The sequence below is a fragment of the Botrytis porri genome (assembly GCF_014898465.1).
Source record: "Botrytis porri strain MUCL 3234 chromosome Unknown BPOR_005, whole genome shotgun sequence".
NCBI classification, from domain to species: Eukaryota; Fungi; Ascomycota; class Leotiomycetes; order Helotiales; family Sclerotiniaceae; genus Botrytis; species Botrytis porri.
The window spans coordinates 1-23,858 of record NW_024066079.1 but is presented as its reverse complement, the minus strand read 5'-3'; the positions used below and the strand labels follow the sequence as shown (position 1 = coordinate 23,858).

The 23,858-nt window shown below is 38.8% G+C and overlaps 11 protein-coding genes across 11 annotated transcripts; 6 read left to right on the top strand and 5 right to left on the bottom strand.

The window, feature by feature from the left end:
- Positions 1 to 2,146: 2,146 nt before the first annotated feature.
- EAF01_003788 (uncharacterized protein) lies at positions 2,147 to 3,411 on the bottom strand (the record flags this gene model as incomplete). The annotated part of the gene is made up of 3 exons (XM_038912042.1): positions 2,147 to 2,749; positions 3,118 to 3,274; positions 3,389 to 3,411. 3 exons carry the CDS (start codon positions 3,409 to 3,411, stop codon positions 2,147 to 2,149), a joined length of 783 nt encoding a protein of 260 aa, XP_038771726.1.
- A 2,245-nt stretch (positions 3,412 to 5,656) lies between these two features.
- Positions 5,657 to 7,115, top strand: EAF01_003787 (uncharacterized protein). The gene is made up of 4 exons (XM_038912041.1): positions 5,657 to 6,230; positions 6,294 to 6,577; positions 6,639 to 6,734; positions 6,794 to 7,115. The coding sequence occupies exons 1-4, from the start codon at positions 5,987 to 5,989 to the stop codon at positions 6,965 to 6,967; spliced, it is 798 nt and encodes a 265-aa protein (XP_038771725.1). The 5' UTR covers positions 5,657 to 5,986; the 3' UTR covers positions 6,968 to 7,115.
- A 553-nt stretch (positions 7,116 to 7,668) lies between these two features.
- On the bottom strand, positions 7,669 to 9,907 carry EAF01_003786 (uncharacterized protein; the record flags this gene model as incomplete). Its single annotated transcript, XM_038912040.1, has 3 exons — positions 9,415 to 9,907; positions 8,356 to 9,338; positions 7,669 to 8,302 (listed from the first exon to the last, which is right to left on the bottom strand). The coding sequence occupies exons 1-3, from the start codon at positions 9,499 to 9,501 to the stop codon at positions 7,669 to 7,671; spliced, it is 1,704 nt and encodes a 567-aa protein (XP_038771724.1). The 5' UTR covers positions 9,502 to 9,907.
- An 843-nt stretch (positions 9,908 to 10,750) lies between these two features.
- On the top strand, positions 10,751 to 11,870 carry EAF01_003785 (uncharacterized protein; the record flags this gene model as incomplete). The annotated part of the gene is made up of 6 exons (XM_038912039.1): positions 10,751 to 11,048; positions 11,105 to 11,263; positions 11,323 to 11,413; positions 11,475 to 11,505; positions 11,557 to 11,641; positions 11,692 to 11,870. The coding sequence occupies 6 exons, from the start codon at positions 10,751 to 10,753 to the stop codon at positions 11,868 to 11,870; spliced, it is 843 nt and encodes a 280-aa protein (XP_038771723.1).
- A 729-nt stretch (positions 11,871 to 12,599) lies between these two features.
- On the top strand, positions 12,600 to 13,393 carry EAF01_003784 (uncharacterized protein; the record flags this gene model as incomplete). Its single annotated transcript, XM_038912038.1, has 2 exons — positions 12,600 to 12,623; positions 12,677 to 13,393. The coding sequence occupies 2 exons, from the start codon at positions 12,600 to 12,602 to the stop codon at positions 13,391 to 13,393; spliced, it is 741 nt and encodes a 246-aa protein (XP_038771722.1).
- A 789-nt stretch (positions 13,394 to 14,182) lies between these two features.
- EAF01_003783 (uncharacterized protein) lies at positions 14,183 to 14,965 on the bottom strand (the record flags this gene model as incomplete). Its single annotated transcript, XM_038912037.1, has 1 exon — positions 14,183 to 14,965. One exon carries the CDS (start codon positions 14,963 to 14,965, stop codon positions 14,183 to 14,185), a length of 783 nt encoding a protein of 260 aa, XP_038771721.1.
- Positions 14,966 to 15,266: 301 nt separating this feature from the next.
- EAF01_003782 (uncharacterized protein) lies at positions 15,267 to 16,349 on the top strand. Its single transcript, XM_038912036.1, has 2 exons — positions 15,267 to 15,826; positions 15,943 to 16,349. Exons 1-2 carry the CDS (start codon positions 15,357 to 15,359, stop codon positions 16,148 to 16,150), a joined length of 678 nt encoding a protein of 225 aa, XP_038771720.1. The 5' UTR covers positions 15,267 to 15,356; the 3' UTR covers positions 16,151 to 16,349.
- A 367-nt stretch (positions 16,350 to 16,716) lies between these two features.
- Positions 16,717 to 17,840, bottom strand: EAF01_003781 (uncharacterized protein; the record flags this gene model as incomplete). The annotated part of the gene is made up of 5 exons (XM_038912035.1): positions 16,717 to 16,952; positions 17,015 to 17,084; positions 17,141 to 17,171; positions 17,227 to 17,476; positions 17,546 to 17,840. 5 exons carry the CDS (start codon positions 17,838 to 17,840, stop codon positions 16,717 to 16,719), a joined length of 882 nt encoding a protein of 293 aa, XP_038771719.1.
- A 558-nt stretch (positions 17,841 to 18,398) lies between these two features.
- On the top strand, positions 18,399 to 19,071 carry EAF01_003780 (uncharacterized protein; the record flags this gene model as incomplete). The annotated part of the gene is given in 3 exon segments (XM_038912034.1): positions 18,399 to 18,408; positions 18,427 to 18,959; positions 19,012 to 19,071. The coding sequence occupies 3 exon segments, from the start codon at positions 18,399 to 18,401 to the stop codon at positions 19,069 to 19,071; spliced, it is 603 nt and encodes a 200-aa protein (XP_038771718.1).
- Positions 19,072 to 20,128: 1,057 nt separating this feature from the next.
- EAF01_003779 (uncharacterized protein) lies at positions 20,129 to 20,432 on the bottom strand (the record flags this gene model as incomplete). The annotated part of the gene is made up of 2 exons (XM_038912033.1): positions 20,129 to 20,164; positions 20,223 to 20,432. The coding sequence occupies 2 exons, from the start codon at positions 20,430 to 20,432 to the stop codon at positions 20,129 to 20,131; spliced, it is 246 nt and encodes an 81-aa protein (XP_038771717.1).
- Positions 20,433 to 21,005: 573 nt separating this feature from the next.
- EAF01_003778 (uncharacterized protein) lies at positions 21,006 to 21,953 on the top strand (the record flags this gene model as incomplete). Its single annotated transcript, XM_038912032.1, has 4 exons — positions 21,006 to 21,046; positions 21,102 to 21,214; positions 21,269 to 21,762; positions 21,816 to 21,953. The coding sequence occupies 4 exons, from the start codon at positions 21,006 to 21,008 to the stop codon at positions 21,951 to 21,953; spliced, it is 786 nt and encodes a 261-aa protein (XP_038771716.1).
- Between the last annotated feature and the right edge of the window lie 1,905 nt (positions 21,954 to 23,858).

Below are 23,858 nucleotides of genomic sequence, written 5' to 3'. Positions count from 1 at the left end.
TAATCATCATTTTTTTGATGAAAAAGAATATTTAATAATAATAATAAATTAAATATTCAAAAATCTAATTTTTATTTAAATGTTCTTATTATATTCTAAAAAGAGTTAGAATTATTACAATTTTCATTACAAAAAATGCTTTTTATAACAACTACTATAATAATTCGACTTTTCAATTTGTTTTTAGAAATTCATAATATTTATATAATTAAATGTTATATATTCAATCTTCAGAAAATTCTATTTATAAATAAAGAAAGTATATGATTATATACAAACGAATTTTGTATTTAAAAAGAGTATTATACATATTAATATAATATATATACTAATAAACTACGTTACTATAATATTAATAAAGTCAAAATTCATTCTGACTAATCAGATCGCTTGAATTAAGTCTTACTAGTACGTGTATAGTATGAAAGAAGGACGAAGTCTTATTATGCTATATAGAAGCTATTTATATGTACCTAGGTACTCTGGTGCGCTAGTATTAGCGTACCACTTACTAAGTAAGAGTTTCTTTTATATATATATATATATAATATTTTAGTCCTCGCGAATAGTAAGATTATTAAGAAGATAAATCTTTAATTAATTTAGTTTATTTTATTAATAATCTTGTATATAATCTCATCTCATACTACTTCATTATAGATTGATTTAATAAGAGATATAATAATAATATTTTATAATATAGAATATTAAAATCATATTATACTATCACGGAAAATTCCGTGTGTACCGTACTAATTATTAAACTCTTAGTATATTAATAATCCACGCTTATTCAGGGTATAAAAGATAGATATGATTCTTATAATCATACCTTAAGTAATTCTAGTCTATTATAACTTATTCTTATTATTCCCTGTATAAAAGTAATCAAGCGGCGTAGCTATCCTCCGTAATATACACATATATTAGTCATCGATATATCTCTTAATTAGTAAGATATTAATAAGTAATTTAGTATATTTATTATAGAGTTTTATAAGATTGAAAGCTCAATACACGCCAATGATTATAATAGTATATATTGTCTATAATGCTTTGTCATTCATAAGATTTCTTCAATTTGAATCTTTCTTCCTAAAATCGTTACGATATTCTTGTATAGAATAGGCTCGGGCTCGTTGAGATATATATGCAGCGGCCTGAACAACTGGGAGAGGTGTGAACTAGAGCTTGACAACGAGCACGGCAGTGGAGTCACTGTCAGTAAAGTGCACTCCTAGCTTTGCTTCCAAGAGCATCAGCCCTCACAGGACCAGATCAGCCACCCAAAGACCTAGCCGAGTGAGTCGCCTGGCAGGTTGCGAGCATGAAATTTCTCATCATTTCATGACCTCTAAATGATGGTCACACTATTTGAAGAAAGTTTGACGTCATACCCCAGATCGGCTAGCCCTTTCTCGATGTCTGGATTCAAAGTCAATGCTCGCGCCAGGCGAGGAATTAGCGTTAATTATGTCGGCGTTTCGGGTACGCTGCCCCCAAGCTCGATCTGAGATCCTTGCATTCGGAAGAGATCTCCTACAAAGCTTGTGATTAGACTCTTGATTGACTGAGACAAAAAGCTTCACTGCTACCAAAGTCCTTGATATCTTCGAGCATAACAGTCATATCCAGTCTCATAACCTCATCAACTATTAGAGACCTTATGTCGGTGAAGCATTCTTCTCAGGCGTGCTCGGACTCCTCATCGACAATGTCTAAACCATAATTATTGGATATTCCTCGTTTTTGACCATCGATTCTTCTTTCTATCATGCTGCTTCCTCCGATCACCAGATTAGAAACATCTAGCGGCAACTTCCAGTGAAATGAGCCGTAAATTTGAACTTCTAAGAGAAGTTTCCAAATCTCTTCTTCAAAGTTCTCCGGGTTGACGCCTCGCGAATCAATCTTCCGATTTGTTGACTAGCATAACTAAGAACCTCCGAGGCAACAATTTCTCCCATGGTATTACGATCGACTCACCCACCATATCTCCGGCACTGAAGAAGCTTCCTGTAATTTTATAGTGCGCTTCACCCGCATCTGTGACCGCGCGAAGCGCTAAAGGGTACCGACAACCGACAGCAGCAGACAAGATATTCCCTGCCTTCAGCTCGGCTGGTCCAATGCATCCAACTAGATCTTAAAGTCGGGATGTGCGGGAAATAATTGGCCTTCTATGACGCATGTACTCTATATCTCGCACGGTAGATGGTTTCCAATCTTTCACATTCTCAGTGGAGTCAAGAGCTCCAGAGTAATCATCGTCAGATTCATCATCAGAACTATCATTCGAGATTCGCGCAAGTATCTGATCTTGTTTATGGGATGGTCGGGCGGATTTGCTATTCCATCCATACATGGCCCTCTGGCATAATGTTCTAGGCTGCCGATTTATTTTCTTTCCCGGTTTCTCTGATTCGATAGAGTAATTGCTCCAACAGTAATGCCGTGGATGTTGAAGTAAAGCATCATTGTCCTCCAACCTATGATTGAGCTCGACTTCCGCATCAGCAGAGAAGTTCAGATCATAACTTTCCTTATATTTGGGCTTAGGAAAATTGATTGGTAATGGCGTCAAGGCCCAGTCGGGAACCCAGGAAGGAATCCCGTCCTGGCAGTTCAATCCGCCATATGCTAGAAGGTCCAGGTTCTTCTCCCACTTAAATAGTTCTTTGGCGAAGTTAATGAAAACTTCTCGAATGGGGAGTCCGTAGTTTCGACGCAATGTCAGGGAGTCACTGTCCTTGCAGAATCCTTTCAATGCGTATATTTCATCTTGTACATTAGCAGCCGCTAGATTTTGTCTGTGTTATGTCGGCATAATTAGATAAACACCTGTGGGTGTACGGGCTGACGGGACACTTCCCAACTTCGAAATTTTTGACAAATTCATTCCTTGTGGGATACCAGAACTCAGATTTTGATTATTTCATTTCTAATCAATAACTGTAGTAAATCTTAAAATGAATCATTTGATTTATTGAGAGATATTCATAAGTCAATTTTTGTAGTGTCCCATCAGTCCGTACACCCACTGGTGAAACAGCCAAAGATATGAATTATATCTCATTGCAAGTAGTATGAGAATTTCCAAAAATTTGTTTGATTTACCATAAACGTAGTAATGAGAAAAGAGAAATCAGATGTCTCGTATGTATTGGGAAGGAAGTCTACTAGCGCAAGTGACTTTGTATTATCTAGCATATCCGACTGTCTAACCCTCAAGCATCTCGGTACTAATAGTAATGGCTGCTGAACCAGTATAGATCTAGTTAATTTTATAGGCAAATTAATCTTAAGTCTTAAAAGTATTAAAGAGTGTCAACAGGTACTAAAATCTTCAATCTCAATAGTAATATTACCAGTGGGTATACAGACTTACGGGATACTTAAGAGGAAAAGCATAATTTCATATCAAAAACAGCTATTTTGAAAATTCGATTGAAATTCAAAATTTCGATTAATTCCTTTTAAAATCAAATAAATAAATCTCAAGTATAAAAATTCTTTACGTTCTTAAAATTGAATTGAAAAGTTTAACATTAATATTTTTATAAAAGAATATATAATTTCTTATTAAAATTTTCAATAGAAAAGTATATTATTTGTTTTTTAATTTCAAATCCTTTTTTTATAGAATAAATCTTGGAAAAATTAATTTTCAATAATATAACTTATAGTGAACCGGATTATATAAGGAATCGGGTCACATTTAGCCCATTATTGACTTCAAATCCTAACAAATTTTGCTATACATACCAAATCACCTCTTACACTTTCTCAAATTAAAAAGAAAATATAAAATACTATTATTACATTTCAATTGAAGGAATTTAAATTAATTAAAAAGGCTATAGAGTATTTTGAAGTTTCTAAATCAATTCTTATAGCTAGAATTATTGAAAGGAAATCATATACTCAATCCCACAAAATAGCTCAAATTCTTTCAAATGTAGAAGAAAATACTCCTATATAATGAATTTCATAACTTATTATTATTAAATTCCCTATTATATTTATATTGATAAAGGAAATGGTCAACAAAATTCATCTTTAATATATTCAAATCATATTATCTCGAATTCCTATTTCAACAGAAATTCCATCTATAGGCTACAAATGGATCTATAAATTCCAAAAACGATATCCAGAATTTAAGATATATTATTTATATTAATTAGAGTTTAATCAAATTAAAAAGGTAATATCGAAGAATATTTAGGCTTGATTTGACACGTTTTGTATACATCTTATTGAATGAAAGTATGAATTAAATGATATGTATAATATAAATGAAATCGGATTTGGAATTGGAAGTACTCAAAGTATGCATATTATAGTCGATTCTATTTAGAAATCGAATTGGAAAGTTACAATTGACAAGTAAGAATGGATAATTACATTTGAATGTGACAATGTAGCTGGAAAGGCTTTATTATTTATAATCATTTTCAAGGTTCAGAATACGAATTCTGTATAGATTCTAAAGGATATATCTTAAAGCTGATAGTTTTCTATTAATACGAATAAATGGACCTCAAATAGTTATAAATTAGAATAGCTAAAAAGGGTTTTCGAATTAGAATCCAAGAAAATGTTAGGTGACCGATCTCGACTTTTAATCATAAATAATCATTCAAGTTATATTACAAGCAGTTTTATTGCTTTCTATATAGAGAAGAATATCGATTTATTTATATTACCTTCTTATTACTCTCACTTATTTCAACCACTTGATATTACAGTATATAGGCCAATGAAACAATATCATGCTTTAAAGATTGATTGATATTCTCGAACTAGTATAAAGCGAATCTAAAGAATTAAATAAATAGAACTCTTTCAAAATATTAGAAAAAAAGCATTGAATTTTTTTAATATTAAAGCTAGCTGGAGAGAAGCTAGTTTAATACCTTTTGCCCCACGAAAAGTACTCGATTCATTATTATTTAACTTCTTCTAACAACTTTCCATTCTATAAATAAGAATCTCCAATTAAGATCTAAACTTATCTATATTTAGAAGTTCTTCTTCAAATAGAACAGAACTAAGACAAGCAAATCAGACCTTTAATAAAGCTTTAACAAATAATAATTCTCTTGTATTACCAATTCATTAATATACCAAAAAAATAACTAGACTTATAGAATTTCAAAATGCTAAAATAGCCCTACTTTGGAAACAGTTTGCTAATGCTTAGGAGATAACTGAAACTCGAAAGAAAAGAATTAAAGGCAAAAGAGTTAAATTACAAGGTCAATTTGTCTTTAATAGTAAGGAAGTACTGAAAATAATATATAAGGTGAAAAAAAAACCTAAGGAGAAAAAGCCACAAGGATAACCATATAAACATCCAATTAAAGAATTAGAAAAGGAGATTGAAAAAGAAAAGCTAAAAAGTAGTTCAAGTAATTTAGAGTTGGAATTGAATGAATATGTAGCTCATAGAACAAGATCATATAAAGAGAATTGAATTTTGTAACCCAATTCCCCATATAACCCGGTTCATTATAAGTTACATTATTTTAAAATTATGTTTTTATTTTGATTAATATAAAATTATATTTCAGATTTTAATCGAATTTTGAAGTTGCTAAATGTGAATAGGAAATTGTACTCTTATGTTACATTATCCCGTGAGTTTATACACCCATTGGTGTATCTATAATAATAAGCTATTGTGGGGAGGAGCTATTTATAGTTAGTATGCATGAGGGTCACATATATAATAAAAGGATATGTTTGTAAAAGCAGGCTAGTTTTTAGCTTGCCACACAAACTTCCTACCAGCTCCAGGTGTCATTTTCATGCTGGAGCTTGTGCCGAATAGATTTGAGGGGACAAGTTGCCCCATCAAACAAGCGCGACTCGAATCGATAAGATCATAATATCTACTTTGCACTATCATTACTTTCAGCAAAGTATCTCTCTCGCTCGCATTCATTTCGCGTCTATTCAGGATAACGACACCTTCGGTAAGATGAGTCCTATAAGTTCACTCCAAACCAAATTCTCTTCAGGTGCTGCTTCTGGAGAATATTCTTCCATTGAGTCGGAAGAAAACTTGAAATCGCCAACATGGTCACCTTTGTATGGGCTGGGAGGGAAGATAGTTTTTCTCTCCGCAATACTTAGCCCTATCTTCTTGCTTCTTCTAGTCTTGAACCTACGCACCTCTTCACGTCCAGAAAATGATTATACGGCCCGTACCATTCTTGGAGAAAGTATGCCACCTTCCTCTCTCCTTATCCTCTCCCAATGTAAACACTTCAACTTACACTCTCTAGTTCCATGGATCCGACGGACTTTCAGTGAAAACGAAAATTTTCTTCATATTGATCCATACGATGGTCAGGCTTGGACTCTCTATAAAAACAAGAACTTTGATCCGGAACGTCAATTTACATCCTGGGACGATATTTATCCAAGTAATTTCATCGCGGTCGAAAATCCACAACAATTTGGATTCCAAGGTGGGGTGGAATTAAGTGCTGAAGCGCGGAACTCGACCGATTTTGTGGCTGGAAGTCAGGGATTTGGATTGGCTTTTTTGCATCAGATACACTGTGTTGTGCGCAGAGATACACCTTCTTCCTTGCTCTTGTAACAACTTGGCTAACACTGGTCTTTAGGGTGTTCTAAAACATTATTTGTCATACGAGAATCGTAGTGAAATGACTGCGCAGCAGACCACTCACACAGATCATTGCATAGAAATCCTAAGACAAGTTTGTTTGATTTCCTCAGTTATTCAACAATTTGAAAAGGTACTGACTTCTATTTGAAGCTTGTCTTATGCAAAGCAGACTTGAGTGTGCAGCGTCCAAAGGGGCTTGCCTCTTCTACGAGGTGGCCTTCACAGAAACAGCATATTTGTCGTGATGAAAGAGTTTTGATGGACGCGATATGGAGTCGTGCGATCGTTAAAGCGGATGGTGGGTGGATATGGCGACATAGATAGCGAGTTTCACACACAGGGGAAATGGCAGCTGTACGCTTCTTCCCACTCTTCTGTTTATCTGTTCGATACTTCTTACCACACTGTGCCAACAATTTGATCTTCTTCATTAGATAATAAAAAGTACAAAATAAGGATGATGGAACAATCTCTAGTATTTTCTGATTCATGCGCACTTGCTTCGCTCCATCGATGGGTATCTCAGGGGACTTGAATAATACACAGATAGCGCCACAACTAGCATTTTCACGTTTGGCAATTGCCATGTGTAAGAAATTCGCAGAACAGTTTATAAGCACCAGGGTGCGGTACAGATGATTTCAGGATGCATGCTCTCAAGTATTCGTTCTTTAGGCTGACAAGCATAACTGAGCCTCGTCAAGTCGCGTAAGGGAGATCTCTGCTTTTCGTAGATTCGACAGGCTGGTACCCGACATTCTAAGTACTTATACACGGATATCCAAAGCTTGAACACCTTGTCGCACCGGTCGTGAGGCCAGCAAGGCCCTCTACAATCTGCGTCTTCCGCCATCCACATATGCCTCAAAATCCTAAAGCACCCATTGAGGCTTTACTAGAATCCGAAGATGAGAGCAGCCCACATAGGTTTCAATCTATTTCGTCGAAAATAAGAATAGATAAGTACCCAGAATATTATCAAATACACGCTCCTGCGCTTTTGCCGAGTACCACGATATTATCAGCTAAATCTCAGGTGACGTATATAAACACCCACTGTTTAGAGAATGAACGGATGTTTCATAGGTAGTGGGCTCCGAGAAGAGCTCGTGGAAGAGAGTGAGATCATCTTGAATTCCGGAGCCGGAAGTATCTATTGTATCAAACGTTATGTCCAAATCCTCTTCAAATAAAGGCTGGTCAAGCTCCAGTGCAGTTGTTCCGATATAGCCGAAGTCCTCGTTGCCAACGACTGATTCTGAATCTTGCTCGGAGCTCGTTGGTACTGAAACCATCTGATTTCTCTCTTCAAGAAGCAGATCTAGGTCTGAAAGCAAAGATGCGGATTCGGTCTGCCTCATTGCACCGTCCCAGATTTCCGATATTGGTGTTGCGAGAGAAATTATGTTGGGACGCTCTTCGAGTGTTTCTTCAGGACATTGGTCGTTTAAATTGGCATAGCGTTGTATTTCGTCAAACAGAGAACTTTGCGTTTCACGAATCTCTGTGCTAGTCCAACCATATGCGATAAAGCCATTAAGAAGTGCTTGCACAGCAGCCTGATCGTATAATTTAATGTTGTCATATAAATCGCCGGCATAGGTCTTGATGAATTCTATGATAAGAGTAATATCGCTGACACTAAGCTTTCTTTCCCATCTAAATAAATTCCTTAGCATCTAAAGCATTAGCAATAGAAAAATGCAACTTACATGGTGGATACATTGCTACCCATGCGAAGTACAAAACCCGGTCCGCCTTCCATTAAAAGTCGTATATATCCTCGACCAGCCTTACGTTCAGCTCGAAGAGCGTCCATAGTTATGGAGATATTCTTCGCCTGTAGTTGAAAGGCAGCCGTCACTTTACCTCTACCTTGAGACAAAACAAGTTTTTGCGATTGTATTATCTGCTCCAAATCGTGTTCCAAGTAGATATAACAGAAGCGAGTTGCAGCGAGGTACTCCTCTCCGCCTCTTTTAATCTTTCGATGGCCCTCATAGAGACTTCGAAAGCGAGCTGTGGACCCTGTCACTTGTGGTTTAGAAAAGATGGCCGACTTCTTATTCCACATCTCCTTTGCAAAATCGCACGGGAGCTGAGGAGCTTCAAGGAAACCCTGGACGGCGCGAACAAGATATTTAGCGCGGTTTGCACGGGTAGTAAGCCGCGCCTCAAAGAATTGCTTTGCCCTGACAAGGATATTGGGAATAGCGGGATTGCTGGATAGGGCGGAAGATGTAGTCCGCGGCGACTGTACATGCTCCAGCGTCAAACCATAAACTCCTCCATCTTTATCGACAGGGATTTCACGATGCCCATCCTCTGGGCTTTTGTTAGATTCCCGAGGATGAAACGTAGTTGAAGAGATCACCGTAGAAGAGGGAGAGTTTGCAGTGACATTTGATAAACCAAAGGCCACCTTTGAGGGTGGAGCTCTTCGCTTGCGAGCAGAGCCATTTCGAGGACTGGATTGCTGCAACAGACCGTCCAGACGCCGCTTTTGGCAAATTTCGGATGTGACATCAGATGTGTAGGTGATACTGTCGTCAAATCCTAGGGAAGGTGAACAAACGAGATGAAATTCATGTGATGACGACGCTTGAGTAGAGAGCTTGTGCGCTTCCATAAAAAGTTGCCGTCGCTGCAGGATGGTTCCACGTCGCAAAAATTTCCGGAAGCTTTGTAGAGCATCCTAATATTTAGGATTAGTTAGCATTCTAACACTAAAACTGCGCTATCCGCATTGGAATCTTGAGGTAAAATCTCACTGGTGACTGGACTACGTCCCCCAAAGATACGTTTTCCAATGCCAGTTGAAATTCCGTGACCGGTTCTAATAGCTCTCTTCGAATCATGTTGCTTGTCAGCGGTTTGATATTCAAAATTCGATTCGCCAAGCTGCCAAGCTGTGTCAAGCTTTCAACACTCGGGTCTACGAACCGTTATAAACAGAGTAATATCCGACCACAAGTGCCAGCGCGCCGCCGATGTCATTTCCAACACCCTATCCGATTAAAGTTCATGTAGAGATTGTGACAAACTGACGATCGCACTCGGGAATCTCGGGCGGGATGTCACCGAGTCATGCTGTCTAAAGATAACGCATGAAGAAGAAGACCCAAAGCTTAACTTGAGATGACATTTCCCTTTCCTGTATCAAATCAAAACGGGTACCGAGTATACAATTAGAAGCTTTATCAAGTATTACTATCCAAACTACTATACGATATGTTAAGTAAAAAAGAGCTTAAGGTTATCTGTTTCTGCTTCGAATCTAGAAGGATTTTTTGAACTGCTGACCAAGCAGAAGTTTTTCAAAAACCTGTCAAGGTGTTTTCGAAGAAAAGTGGGGTGTACACCGCATTATCTCTCCCTCAAAACCTAATAATGCTTATTAAAAGACCTCCCCTTATTATACTTTGAAAGAGGCATTAATTATATTATATGAAAAGATAAGAAAAAATAAAAGTTTGATTAGAAATAAGCTTTCTATTTCTATTTTGAATCTAAAAGATGATGGTAGAAGGGGTTTTATCGGGCAATATCAACTCACCGCCGTACAGCCTGATAAAGTGCGAAGACTCGAAAGCTTATCATGGTGTAAGCTTTCAGGTTCCTAGTTTAAAAGTTAAGAATCTATTCTAGATGGTCATGTGCTGCTTCAAGCATTTTCGAATTGATAGTCTACAGAAATTATATCCAAGTGCCTTAGCGAGATTGACCAGGCGCCAAACGAATCTCTTCTGCAGAGCGTTAATGCTAACTACGAATAGATGCATCAAGTGGCTCGTAATATTCAAATCACATTTACCGCTTTAAAGCAACACTCAATCATGCTGATGCAAGTCTATGATTCCGTACGGAAAGGGGAATTGATTGAGTTCGTACGAAATCAATCAAAGTCAAATCCTAATTTGCGGAATGCGGAGGATTAGTGAACTTGTTTCAGGAGGCAACTGTCCTGTTAAACAATGTTAATCTCAAAATACCTCTCACTTCCCTTCGACACCCTCGAACCACATCCGTATATAATACAAGTGCCCGGTAGGAATGGAGTGCTCAATTCAAAGTGACAATTAAGTGGTCGCCTATGTATTTCGACAAATGTCTTCTCTACTTGTCGGCTTGCGGACCGGCTTCCGCAACATCCTGCCTCACGCTTATATAAACATCTCTCAATCTAATCACCATGACAGCGACACAGAGGATATCAAGACGAAAATATCGGAAGTGGACTCAAGGACTTCCCGTAATATAAATGGCATCTCTGTATATCATGCGATATTCCTCTACACTTTATCACTTTCACTCGCGGTAGCCTTGGCCATCACTATATTGGGAGCAGCTGCAGAGTGTGATGGTCCGTTGGGTAGTTATGAGAGAGGATTCAAAACTGAGATACGTGGGTTATTCTGATAATGAGAGCTCGAAATGCTGTGGGAAGCTGAAACTCGATAGTACCTGATCGCAACACAATGGCTTTGCGAAAAGTCAAGTTTTATGGAGGATTTGTGTATGATGAGAACGGCACCGCGTCTCTCACCCAGCCACCTGGCCCTGATTATTTTGGCATCCCTAGTCGCGAAACAGACGACTATTGGAATCTCGATTTGAAAGGCATGTTTCAAACTACCGTGGAAACCTGAGATTTTCTAATACGTTATCGCATTGGCCAGATCGATTTATTGCTGTTCCACCGAAAGACTGGCCATCGGAAGCGGTTGAATTCTTTGATAAAGACTTGGTGGATGGGACCATACGTTTGGAGCAAGTTCTCAATGATCTGTATGAAACATAGCATTCTAACCATCAAATTTGTTCTTTATAGAACAAATGGATTACATTCACTTCATTGTTTAGTAGGTTTGATTTCAATTTAGCTGTATGTCAAAAATTGACCTCAGGATTAGAATTATATCAGAAAGTCACTGTCACCCGAGTGGTATTTCCGCCCCGCAGATCCAGATCCGCAAAGACCGCTTGAGATGCATTTGAGTAAGTTGAAATTATGGAGTAGTAGAACTTCGTAACTAAGTTGAACGCAGAACACTGTTTAGTGCAAATTCACCAGCTCCTCAAGTGTCAGCTTGACATGACTCCAATTCCAAGAACGTGGAGGCCAACTAAGCATATACACCATGCGGACACAGACATGTGGCATGTTTGCAGAGATTTTAGTGCCTTGAGGAACTGGATGTATCCATCAGAAGAACACCATACATGATGGATTTGGCGCTGTACTTTCTATCCAAACGTAGTGGAATATTTCGCCTTGCATTTCCCGGCAATCACTTATCTTTGTCTTATTTACATAGATTTGATAATGAACATAGTACAAAAAGTATCCATCGCTTTATTGCAGACACCGAGTCAGTCATTTGTAACGAATGAAAATTGAAATCGTGACCTATATATCAACAACATACATGAGAGCCTTGTCAAAGTTCCTTTCATTCGTAATATTGATCCCATCACTACAGGGGGTGAGTTCTCGACCTCGTTTAGACGTTTGCTTTCATTTATTACGGAAGAAATAAAGACTAAAAGCCAAATACTTCCCTAATTGCTACGACAACTATTATCAATCAACTATTTCCGGTTGTAATGGAATTCAAATATGATTAAAGGAGGAACCGTAAGGACGTCAGAAAAAAGTGAACTCGACTCGGAACTTTGGGTAGCGCCTGAGGCTCATCTTTCCAGGGGCACTTTCCCTCTTGAAAGGCACTCATACGTAAATTTGGCGATCGTTCTCGGCCATTATAGCGCCTACAGATTTAAAACAGATTAGACAAATCCTTCATTCCAGTTGACAGTCTGCCCGTCTTACTTTCGTCATTGTGCGTCAATATTTTTGCAGGTTGGGACGCTACTGAAACTAGCTAGGCGAATTCGATTTTTTCCCCAAGTGTTGACTTCAAGCTGTTACTTATATTTAATCTACACCGGAAGAATGAGTGCTAATACGACGAGTAAGGTAAGATGATGCTGTGATACCGATGGGAGATTTTGCTAACATCACAGCATTAGATGGAGCAGAGACTTGCACTCCTCGGAGAGGCAGAATCCGAGCACGCCTACCCAGCAGGCTCGGAAGATGGCAACAGCGATCACACATTGTCGCCATCTTTGTGCGACGATGAGAAGCTTGACGATAATGAGCACCTGCGTTCCATCAGGAAGTGGCAGTACATAGGTATTTATATCGGGCTAGCCTTTTTATTCGTTATATTTGGTATAGGCTGGATTCTCAGTACAAGATTTTCTTTCGGTTCATCTTCAGCCCAGTTTGTAAACATGGGAGAATGCGGCCGTACACCGCAAGAAGCCCGAGATAGTGGGTGTGTCTTCGATCTTATGATGTCCGGTTGGGTGCATCCTCCTTGTTACGACCAAGAACTGTCCGACGAGTTTTTACTGGTCAACAATTTCACCTTCTACAGAGAACGAGAAGGTATAAATACCCTGACGGAAGCTGAGGCTCGCCTGGGAAATTACGAGGTCATATACAGTCATGGAACTTTCCACTATCAGCATTGCGCCTACATCTGGGCCAAGCAAATCCGTGCGAATAGAAAGTCGCCCCTTGTTCTGGACAGTGTATCACGTTCAAAAGAGCACGTTGAGCACTGCTACAATCGGGTCGGGAGCCCGAACGCTACTCAGCTCCAACTCGCAACTGGGACGAAGATAAAGAGATCGGCATTCAGGCTTAGATGTATAATTGGCGAGATGGAAGTCCCTTGAAGCCAATACTGTAGCAGGGAGGTGTAATTAGCAGCAGCGGAGCCGGAAATTGGTTGTCAGGAGGATCAAATGGATATTTCATCCCATACGGCTGTATGCAATTCATGAAGAGACTCTTTTGAAGACCTTGCTACATTGCAGACGACAATCTTGTCACCACCTTACTTCTTTCAGTGCACCCCGCACGACCAAAGTTAGTCAGAATTTTTGCTTCGTTCATCATCCCATGTTCATGAACCCAAGATACACTTAAGTCAACTTCGGAGTCTTTTGAATTCACCCAAATCAATCACACAATTTGTCTTCGTTCATGTAAAAGCCATTCGCAAGACATTATCGTCTTTAAAGATCCCATTGTTGTCTCCCAGATTGTTTCACCTAACAGCCACCCACTGATTATTTTTAAAATGTTTTAATTGAAGGTCCTCGGATAGTAAGATTACGTTTGCTTTCGTCGCATTTGAAGCCCATGAGAGCAAAGCAAGGCTCAATACGCTGGGATCTGAAATATTAACAATGACATGTATTATTGAATTATGAATATACTCAGTGATATAAAATTTAACAGAAACCCTTGAAGTATCCTCATAATTATCGATACTTATTAAAAAGTGGGACGTAATTGAAGTGCAGAGAATACTAATCACAGCACCGGTAGAATTTCATCAACTTGCACGCTCGAAATCCTGCCTGTGAACAACGGCTTCAGGCATTGCCTATGTCTCCGTTCTTCCTCCCTTCTCTGTTTCCCTGTACCCCATCCAGATACATAGTTTCCTTAAAACACCCTTAAAACACCGTCTCGACAATTCTCGAGTCCTTGAAGTTCTGAAGCATATCCCAATTCCGGCAAGTATGTACAACATCCGACTGGACAAAACTTCTCCCATGACCTTCGTACCATATGACTGGTATTGGTGTAAGATCAGCATGGCACATTAGCTGCTGTCTAAGGTGATCCAGGCAATGATCGCGGTGTGCTCTGTCCGGATAGGCATGTTTCGTCTTTTTATTGTAATAGAAGTCCTTGTCTAAAGCTTTCCTGATCTCGTCGACGCAATGTAGCGCATGGTAGACGTCCAGTCCCACCAGGTAGCCGAGACCAGGATGATTGTAAAGTCCGTGAGGCTTTCCGAATGCGATTTCAGCCTCCTTTTCGGTGACGTTGAAATATCGACCTTTGACCAACCCCGTCCACGCTGCGTCTACTGCGTCCGTAGGTGGTCCGACGTATCTTGGCTCGGAAGGATCGTGGACTATATATCCAGTACCATTATCGTACCAGCGAGGTCCTCCATAGAACATTTTTGGTTCTTGCTTGATGTAAGGCTTTGATGGGTCAAATTCAGTAGTAAACCCTGTGCCGAATGAACCGGGACTAAGGTCGCGGTGCTTGTGTAGCCTAGATTGCCAAGAAACCTGGACTACAGTGGTGAATGCAAATATTCCCGCGAACACCCATCCCAAACACAAGAAGCATGTTGAGAGAGACTGAATAGCTGGGCTTGATTTTCCAGATTCCTCTTCACTTTGCTGCACTACTTCGTAGCTTGGGGAGCGGGTAAATTTCATCGTGGTCTTGTGATGTCGGCTGATGGAAAAGTTGGAAGACGCGCCTTTACTCAAGATTCATGTCTTATTTAGGCTACCTGGATATATCTCAATGTTTGTGTTGGTAGTCTGTCCAGTATTTAAGGGGGCAAAATCCGCGTTGCCGCTTGGTGGGCGGATTGGTTGAGGCTATCTTTGAAGGGGCAACATTCGGGGGTTTCATTATAGCACCCTGATCCTAGTGAGCGTTATGAATTTAATCCAATGTTCTCTTGGAATACTTAACTTCTGCCTGCTTTGCTCTCACATATTCGACACCAGATCACTCTGTCCCAGAATATCAAGAGCTTCCAGTGTTTGTTCTCATTTCTGAATTCATCTTCCTCTTACTCTATTTGGTAAATCGCTACAGATGAACTCCCCGGAATATCTCAAATCGCCCCTTCTGGGTTCAGGGTCAGAAAGCGGCGATTCCACACTGTTTTCCACCCAGGAGTATGAACGCGAGCAAAAGCCGCGAGCGAAAGCGAGCTGGTACACTTACATGGTGTTATCGGTAACAATTATTTTGGCATGGACATCCGGCCTCCTTTTATACAACCATTACACGACTAACTCTCCTTATGCCCTGACCCACCGAGGAGAATGCGGGTGGTCGGTTGCAGAAGCAAAAACAAACGACTGCGTTTTCGATATTATGATGTCCTCGTGGCTACCCAAGCCGTGTTACGACAAAGAGCTCTCGGATCGATATCTCGCTGTTAACAACTTCACATTTTGGGAGCACAGCAAGGGTACGGGTCAGCTTTCACTAGAAGAGGTGCAGAAAGGAGAATTCGATATCATCTTCACTCACGCCACATATCACACCCAGCACTGCCTGTAAGTAAACCTCTCTTGTCAAGATAATTAATGGTCGCAATGCATCTGCGACTGATATCACAAGCTCTTAGATGATGGTATTATACGTTCACTGACTTTGAACTATGAAATAATAGTTTCCTCTGGGAAAAGCAAATCAAGGCTGCAAACTCAAGACGCCCAGTCTTGGACTCCATTACAAGAAATCAACATCATATAGAGCACTGTATAAGGATCCTGACCGCTCACACAGCCGAGAGCTATACCTCGACTCAGACATCGTTCTTTAAGACTGGAACGCCGATTCACGTAAAGCCGCAGAACCAGATATGCTGGGAGGGTTGAAAGTGCCTGTGAAAGGGGCTACGAGAAGGTTCCTCAGATGAGGAACTCGGATATTGATGTCCTATTTTGCGGTAGCTAAAAAATGGAATCGGGATTGAAATTCTTGGCTAGATTTGTTTTAAAGACGATCTTTTCCACCCAACATAATTGTGTATTTTATTAAAAATTTGTCGCACAGGAACCGTTTTACTTAGCCAGGTAGGTTACGCCAGTGCAAATTCCCTTTTCTACTCTGTAATGCTGTCATTTCTTCAGTTGTTTTTGGTGAATACTTGAAAATCGTAGGTAAGAGCTTCGAAGCGTGGGCAAATTGCCGAAGGAATTCAGTTCAGGCGTCTTATTCAAAGTGAGAATTAAATATATTGCAATACGAGTGAGTATACACACCTCAGTGTGCGTCAGCACATGAGCATGTTCTATATAAAATTCTTGATAATGAAACTAGAATAGACAAGCACAATGCAAAACATTCAAACCATACCCATTATAAAGATATTATAATAATCATCAAGGTGATACTAAGAATTACAAAGTTTGGCTTGGATGCTTTATTCTCTCCTTCAAATCTATGTAAAGCGCGGAAAGGATGGATGCGGGTGCAGAGGCAACTTCGGCCCGCGAGGGACAGCAATACTCCCATTGTATCTCTCTTTGGAGAACTCATGAAGTTTCTCGAAAGCCCTGCAGGTGTGGATTTGCTTAGGATTAATATACTGGCCACGTTTATCATGCCACTCGCTAGGAGATATAACGCTGCTGCCCTGACACATTATCACCTGTCTTAAATGATCGATACAATGCACTGAGAAATTTATGAGTTTGACTGCCATTTTTCAAGAGGGAGGGGGGTCTTTTTCCACTTACATTGGTGTATCATCCCTCGATGTCCTTCTTCCGGATAGATGTCGCGCCGTAGAGCTTTTCTGAGTTGATTCTGTCACCAAGTTGTCAGCGGCGTTTATATCGATTGTGCTTTGGTATACAGCGTACCAGGCAATGTAGACAATGAAACATATCGAGCCTAAGTCTGTTAGATATCAAGACAAGGCCAGCTTGAAGCATCAGTAAGAACTCACGTGCCAGTCCACCCACCCCTAATCCTGTCTCTATACCTATCAGACTCTGTACCCCACAAGCTTCTAGCTTCATCCTCAGAGACTGAAAAGTAATGAGATTCTCCTCCAATAATAGCATTCCATGCTTCATCAACTTCGAGACTCGGCTCGCCGACATACTTTGAGGGAGCGAGGACTTCTATGCCTTCAGGGGTGAAATCCACCCCGCCAGTAAATCTCGTCTGTATGAGCTCGAATGTCTCAGATGGTGCTATTAGTCAAGTTATATCAGCGAAGAGCCTAAGGCTGGAGAAAGAAACATCGATTTCAATTGACTTACTGACGATGAGCTCTTCAATAAATCCACTTTCGGTCGAGCCCAAAGGACTATCACGTCGCGTTGTACTAGTCATACTGCCCGCCACGAAAGCCGCCGCACTCCATAGAAGCAATACAGTAATAGTGATAACCATTCGGGTAGTATTGCTTACAGGTTCAGGCGATCTCGGTATCTCTGTGTTGCCCTCATCCTTCGGTAGCAAATTTTCTTCACTTTCCGTTAATGCTTTGTCGGCTCGGTGTTGATCTCTCCATCTTTCGGCCTGAGGATTGAACAATGTCGAAAATAAAGCCATGTCGGATTGAAAAGTGAATGTAAAGGAGCACAAGTAATCGGGAGGTTGTGATGGGTATCTTGATGTAGAGGAAGCCGTTTGATGTGGTTTTCATTTGAAGTGGCAAGTGCCCCGTGAAATGAATTTGGTCTGATCGTCGGCTCGCTTATCAGGGCAGGGGGCTTTGCAACTTAAACAAAAGTCGCGTAACTCTCACAGATCGCGGGGGAGAACTTTATATCGGGAACATCGTGAGAATAACTCTGGTAAAACATTACTTGATTGAAGGAGGTTCAAATTTGAGCGTGAGCCTGCAATCGAGAGTCGGTTGGCTGGGATAGAGACTCTGCCGAAGTCTAAGCACAATACGCGATGGCCCAGGATTGGAAATTCTTCATGATATAATTGAAGTCGCACTATGAATGTTCACCTTTTTTCGACACTCTCCAAGTACAAATGAGGTCTTCCGGTTTCGCAATTCTCTAGCGGTCAAGCCACCAGCTCTATTTCAATTTTGGTCTTTTTAGGATGATCAACAAAGGACCATTGCTAGTACTTGCTTCTCATTTTTTTGCTGTAATGATTCACGGTATGGCCAAATAACTAGAGACAGCTGCATCAGTAGATCCCCAAACAGATTCTTCAAGTCCGTATGTTCATCACTTTGAGTATCAACAGTATTTTCCTCACGACACGCTACCCGATGAGCTGCCTCATGGTAAGAAAAGTGTTAGACGTCTGCTCATACTGAGAAGCTTAGGAGGAATTTGTGGCTCAGCTAGATTTTACTGTGAGTATCCCGTTAGTTATTTGGCATCGAGATCAAGAGCATCCTCGCCTTTGAACCCTTGTCTGACTCCCAATATCGCCTCAGATTCCCTGCAGTATCTTCCTCTAGCAGACGCAACTGGTCTGAATATTCTCGCGCCCTTGGAAGCTAGCCTCGTCACAACAAGAAAATTTACCTTGATAGAAATTGGTTCTATTGCAATCTGTTTCCTTGGTGTGGGACATATCACCAAACCAGGTTTTGTCATCGATTTGCTTTGGTACAACGATGTAGATAATTACCAGAAGAATTGGACGTCTCAATCGTGGCTGGGATGGGCTTGTTTGATGATTGGAGTCCTAGGGGGAACCGTGAGCAGAAGACGTATTTTATTTATTATTTTAAAAATTTCATTGACTTCAGCACTTCAGTGCGCTTACTTTTCAATTTCCAAGATCGGATCACGATAACATCCACTTGTGATAACTAACTGTTTTGCCACTGGTGTCCTGATTGTAAGCAGTGCTTGCTTTGCTGCCGATCCGGGAGTCAACTTCAACTTTAACCTGGGCTTGTTACCGTGGTCTACTATGGGGTCTATTGGGATTTCTGGAGCCTTAAAGGTAATACAATATTCCTGATACATTAGTTGATACTGATTGGATGCATTAGGAGTATCTTTTAACAGCAGGCCTTTCTGCTGAAGGAAATAGTCATGCCGTGCACATGATCTACTTGCAGGTAGTAGTCGCCCTCGTTGCAGATTGGCTGATCTGGAATAATATACCTGACATCACTTCTGTCGTGGGGGCGGGGCTGATTATTCAGGCTGTGTATGTGATACAAAAGTATCAATATAGAGATGATGATAAAGTTGACATTGAAATGGCACATTTTACGCAGATTGTGGTTTAATGACCCAAGCGTTGCTATGATCAATTCGTTTTAGATAAAGATATTTTCTTAAAACAAGAAAGTTGAACTATTGCTTACGAAAGGCTAATTATCGGAGATTCTGCCTGACGATGTTTTGAAGTACGGAGTAGTAAATGCCATTCTGCAAGTCAGTGTCTTGATTTAGTGCTGAAGATAATCACGGCAATTATCTCGAGTCATCGACATTATCATGATATACTTTTAACTTGAGTTTGGAAAGAAGTCAATCCAATGATTGACTTGAAATAAAAACCATGAGAATATTCAACCTGTGCTGACAGATCCTCTTTTTGCGAATGGAGAGTTTGAGATTTACACATCACATTTTGGGAAGATCACATTAAGTATCGAGAGACACGGAACACAACAATGGAGGTCCAAAACGTTTCAATTAGCTAAATGAGTGTTGCAACCTGCCAGCGGGTAGTAATTGGGTTTCGAAATGAGTCCAGATCCAAATCCATTCTTCAACGGATGAAACTACAGCAGCTCCATTCCATCCCGCTGTTACGCTCTACAGGTCAAGTACTAAGAAATAACGACCAAAGAATATCGGTTGGAGCTAATTCCTTATGAGGTGGGCCTGGATCAGCAAGCGGTTGCTCTACGCGATCTCAGTGAAAATAGAGCGCTCAGTGATCTGAGAAGAAATAGGTCAGCGTTTGTGTTCAATGAATTGTTTTGGTAATCGACCATACCTCTGGACTACACTCGGCATCACTGCCCTCGGAGCAGACAAAGCAACATTCAGCAGAGTAGCAGCAGGTGTCGGAGTTAACACCTTCGCAAGATTGGCCGTTGGAGCACATAGGTGTACGAGTATCCAACAAATTTGGGTAGGAAGGACCAGCAACGGCGAGGGTCGCAAAAGCAGCGGCTGCGGCCATAAAGACTCGAGAGAAATACATGATGATGATTTCTGTATGTGGTGGAATTTTCTTTTGTTGGAAGTTGACTAGTGAAAAGGCTGAATAATGAGAAGAATGTTCGGATGTGTTGTGTTGTGACTAAATAGTTCTTGCAGTAATCGCTGCCTATATATGTTCTGAAGTTTGTTAGGCCTTGGAGTGAATTTAGAAACATACCCTTTCCAAGGGCAGCTGCTCTGTGAAAGAATTGCATCAAATACAGTTTGGTTTCGGAGCGTCGGGCATAGATTATTCTAATTTACTAGATAGTTCTGTGCACAGTCGCGTATGGCAGTGAGCCGCTCCACATGAGAACATCCCCTTAAACAATCAGTGTCTGGTCACTAAAACTCCGCCATCGCACTTTCTGTACAATACTACTAAGTAGCAATTTAAATAAAATGCTACAGCCACCTAGAGTTACCCTCTTTTGTTTGTACTCATACTATTTACATGTTGCATTCATTAAAGGCTCCAAATTTTCCTATTAGCGACACGTATACCTACATTAGCCCCTAAAATCGAATCAGGTACATGAATCATTCCAGTTCTCTAAGTCACCAGATGATCAAGATGGAAGCTTTCATGAAAGACCACAGCGATACCATCAAACTGTAGGTTTTCGATTCACTATCTGAGATCATCATTTATCTACTGACAGTTTCTGAGGTATGTACCACTCTTGGGCAGATTCTTGATAGTTGTCACATTCTTGGAGGATGCTTTTACCATCATTACTGCGTGGAAGAATCAGCTCATATTTCTGCATTTATACCGAAAATGTTCGTACTGCAGAGCCAAACTTAACGATGGAGCGTCTACTGACTTATTCAAAGTTGACTATGGAGTAGCTAATCTCATACTTCTTACTAATGTTGTTTTGATGCTGTCCTGCTCCTCCCTCGTCCTTGCCCGAAAACACACAGAATTTGCTGTTGGAGGTCTCATTTTTGTGGTTATAACGCAAGCATTATGTTATGGCATGATCTCGGACTTTGGCTACTTACTACGTAATCTTTCGGTTCTTGGGGGGTTGCTGATAATGCTCTGCGCGTCGTGGGCTCGCAAGAGACCAGCCATGCCTGGCCTACCTATGATTGAGCAAAAAGATCACAAGATGTATGTCCAGTTTGCTGGTCGAGTACTAATTGTTTTAACTTTCCTTGCATTCTTTTCCAGCCTGGAATTGAACTTATTAACCGTTATTATATCCATCATCGGATTTGGCGTCTGTGTTATGGTCGCCGTCGGCTACAAAGCGAAGATCAGTGGCATTGTTCTTGTCTCCATGTTGAGTGTCCTCAACTTTCTCATCAATGATTTTTGGAATGTAAGTCTGAACTAAGATTTGTGAAAAACCAAATGCGCTGACCGGGAATACAGCTTCATCAGACTCACCCTCGCAAAGCATTTGCTAAATATGATTTTCTGCAAACCTTATCTATTGCAGGAGGTCTCATTCTTCTTGTAGATAGTGGCCCAGGTGCATATAGCATTGACGAGAAGGCGAAGGGACTTTGAAATGCCCAATATCACAAGATCGGTGGCATGAATATCTTATACTCTTGCACGAAGTAGAATCTGGGGGGTTAAATTGATATGTAGAGGGTTAATTTTCAAGTTGCAGATACTTTTTACGCAAGTAATGAAACAGGACATGAAATAACATCTTTGAATATGGAATCAAGCAAATTATTTCATGGTTCACGCATTGTAAGAGTTCAGGCCTCGGCTTATCGCACACCACCTTATTTTGTAACAAAATCCCTACAAAAATATCGTTTTCCTATATAAACTAATTATCCTTATAAATCTTTAACAAATGAATGAATTGATTGAAAAAAAAAACATATTAGATAGTTATAACGTAGTTTATTAGTGTGTATATTACTTTTACCTTAATTTATATTTTCAAACTCATATTATTCAATAATAATTAAATCAATTGATTAAAATTATTCAGAATCTAATAATTTAGGGTCTATTATATTATTTTGATAGGTTTTTGTATTGTAATTCGTCTTTTTGTATTTGCTATAATATTGAATAGAAGATACTTCTTTATTAAATTTATCCTCTTTTTGATACTTATTATGTTGAATCTGAATATCAATTTTTTATTAAAATAATATATTAAAAGCTTCTTGTTTAGTAAGTATTCCTTCTTAATATAATTGGATTTTTTTCATACATTAACATTTACTTAATACCTTATTCGCTATTTGAAGTATATAAATCTCTATATTCAAAAGTATATTTTTATAAGCTAATTATTTTATATTTGTTGGTATTATCATGGGGATGGTGAAGTTAATATAATACTATAATTCATACTATTGTTATATTACTTAAGGTTCTAAAAGCTAAGATTATAAAACATATTATTATAATATTTAAAAATATTAGTGTTAATGTTAATATAATTATATAATCTCTATACTAATATTAATAATTTTTTAAAGTTATTGGATTATATTCTTCTAATTAATGTCTTTTTTGTCTATATAACCATTTATTCTTTTAATTTCTTTTAATTTACTTTATAATCTTAATCTTTATGATATTATTATTAATTAGATCTTTTAGGATTTAATACAATTTGAATTTAATCATTATATTTATAGGATTAAAATTTCTATTAATTTATTTAATCTTTATAATCTTTTATTTCTTATATATCTTTTGAATTATTATTATATTAATTAATCTTTTTTCATTAATAATTCTAAGTTTTATAAAACAATTATAAAATGATTTGGAATTAATATATATAATCAATAGGATTTTATAATTCGAAAAGATCTTATTAATCGTATTTTTAATTATCATACTAATATTAAAGTCTAAAATTATAATATATATTAAATGGATTCAATGCCCTCATTTAGCGTAGCTTAATCATCAAGAGTATATCACTCTTAATTCTTATATAGTTAATATAACAGTTATTATAATACAAACCTTTTGTTGGAAGTTGTGGCACGTGCTCTAAGCTACTGTGCATATATCACTTCCACTTCGTAGTTAGATTTTACCTTAGTACAATTAATCTACATAGTCAATAATACATGCATTCCACTGGCCTGCTCCTTTATTGTGAACACCTTTGTATATTTATAATAGATTATAAATCTTTTACTTCTAATATTATAAAAGGTATATTGCTGAATTTACTTATTAATATCTATTATTAGTCCAATAATTATTCATTTTATATATTAATTGATTCTATCATTAGAACAAGTATTCAATATAACCTTTTTTTTTTTAAACTTTATTATTAAAACGAATGTATTTACTTTTTTTAAAAGATTATTTACTTTAAAGGAAATTTTTTTTGTTAGAATATTTATAAATTCGGATTTCTTTAACCAAAACTAACTATTATTCCGAGGATTTTTTTGGTGGTCAGCACTGGTGGTGACC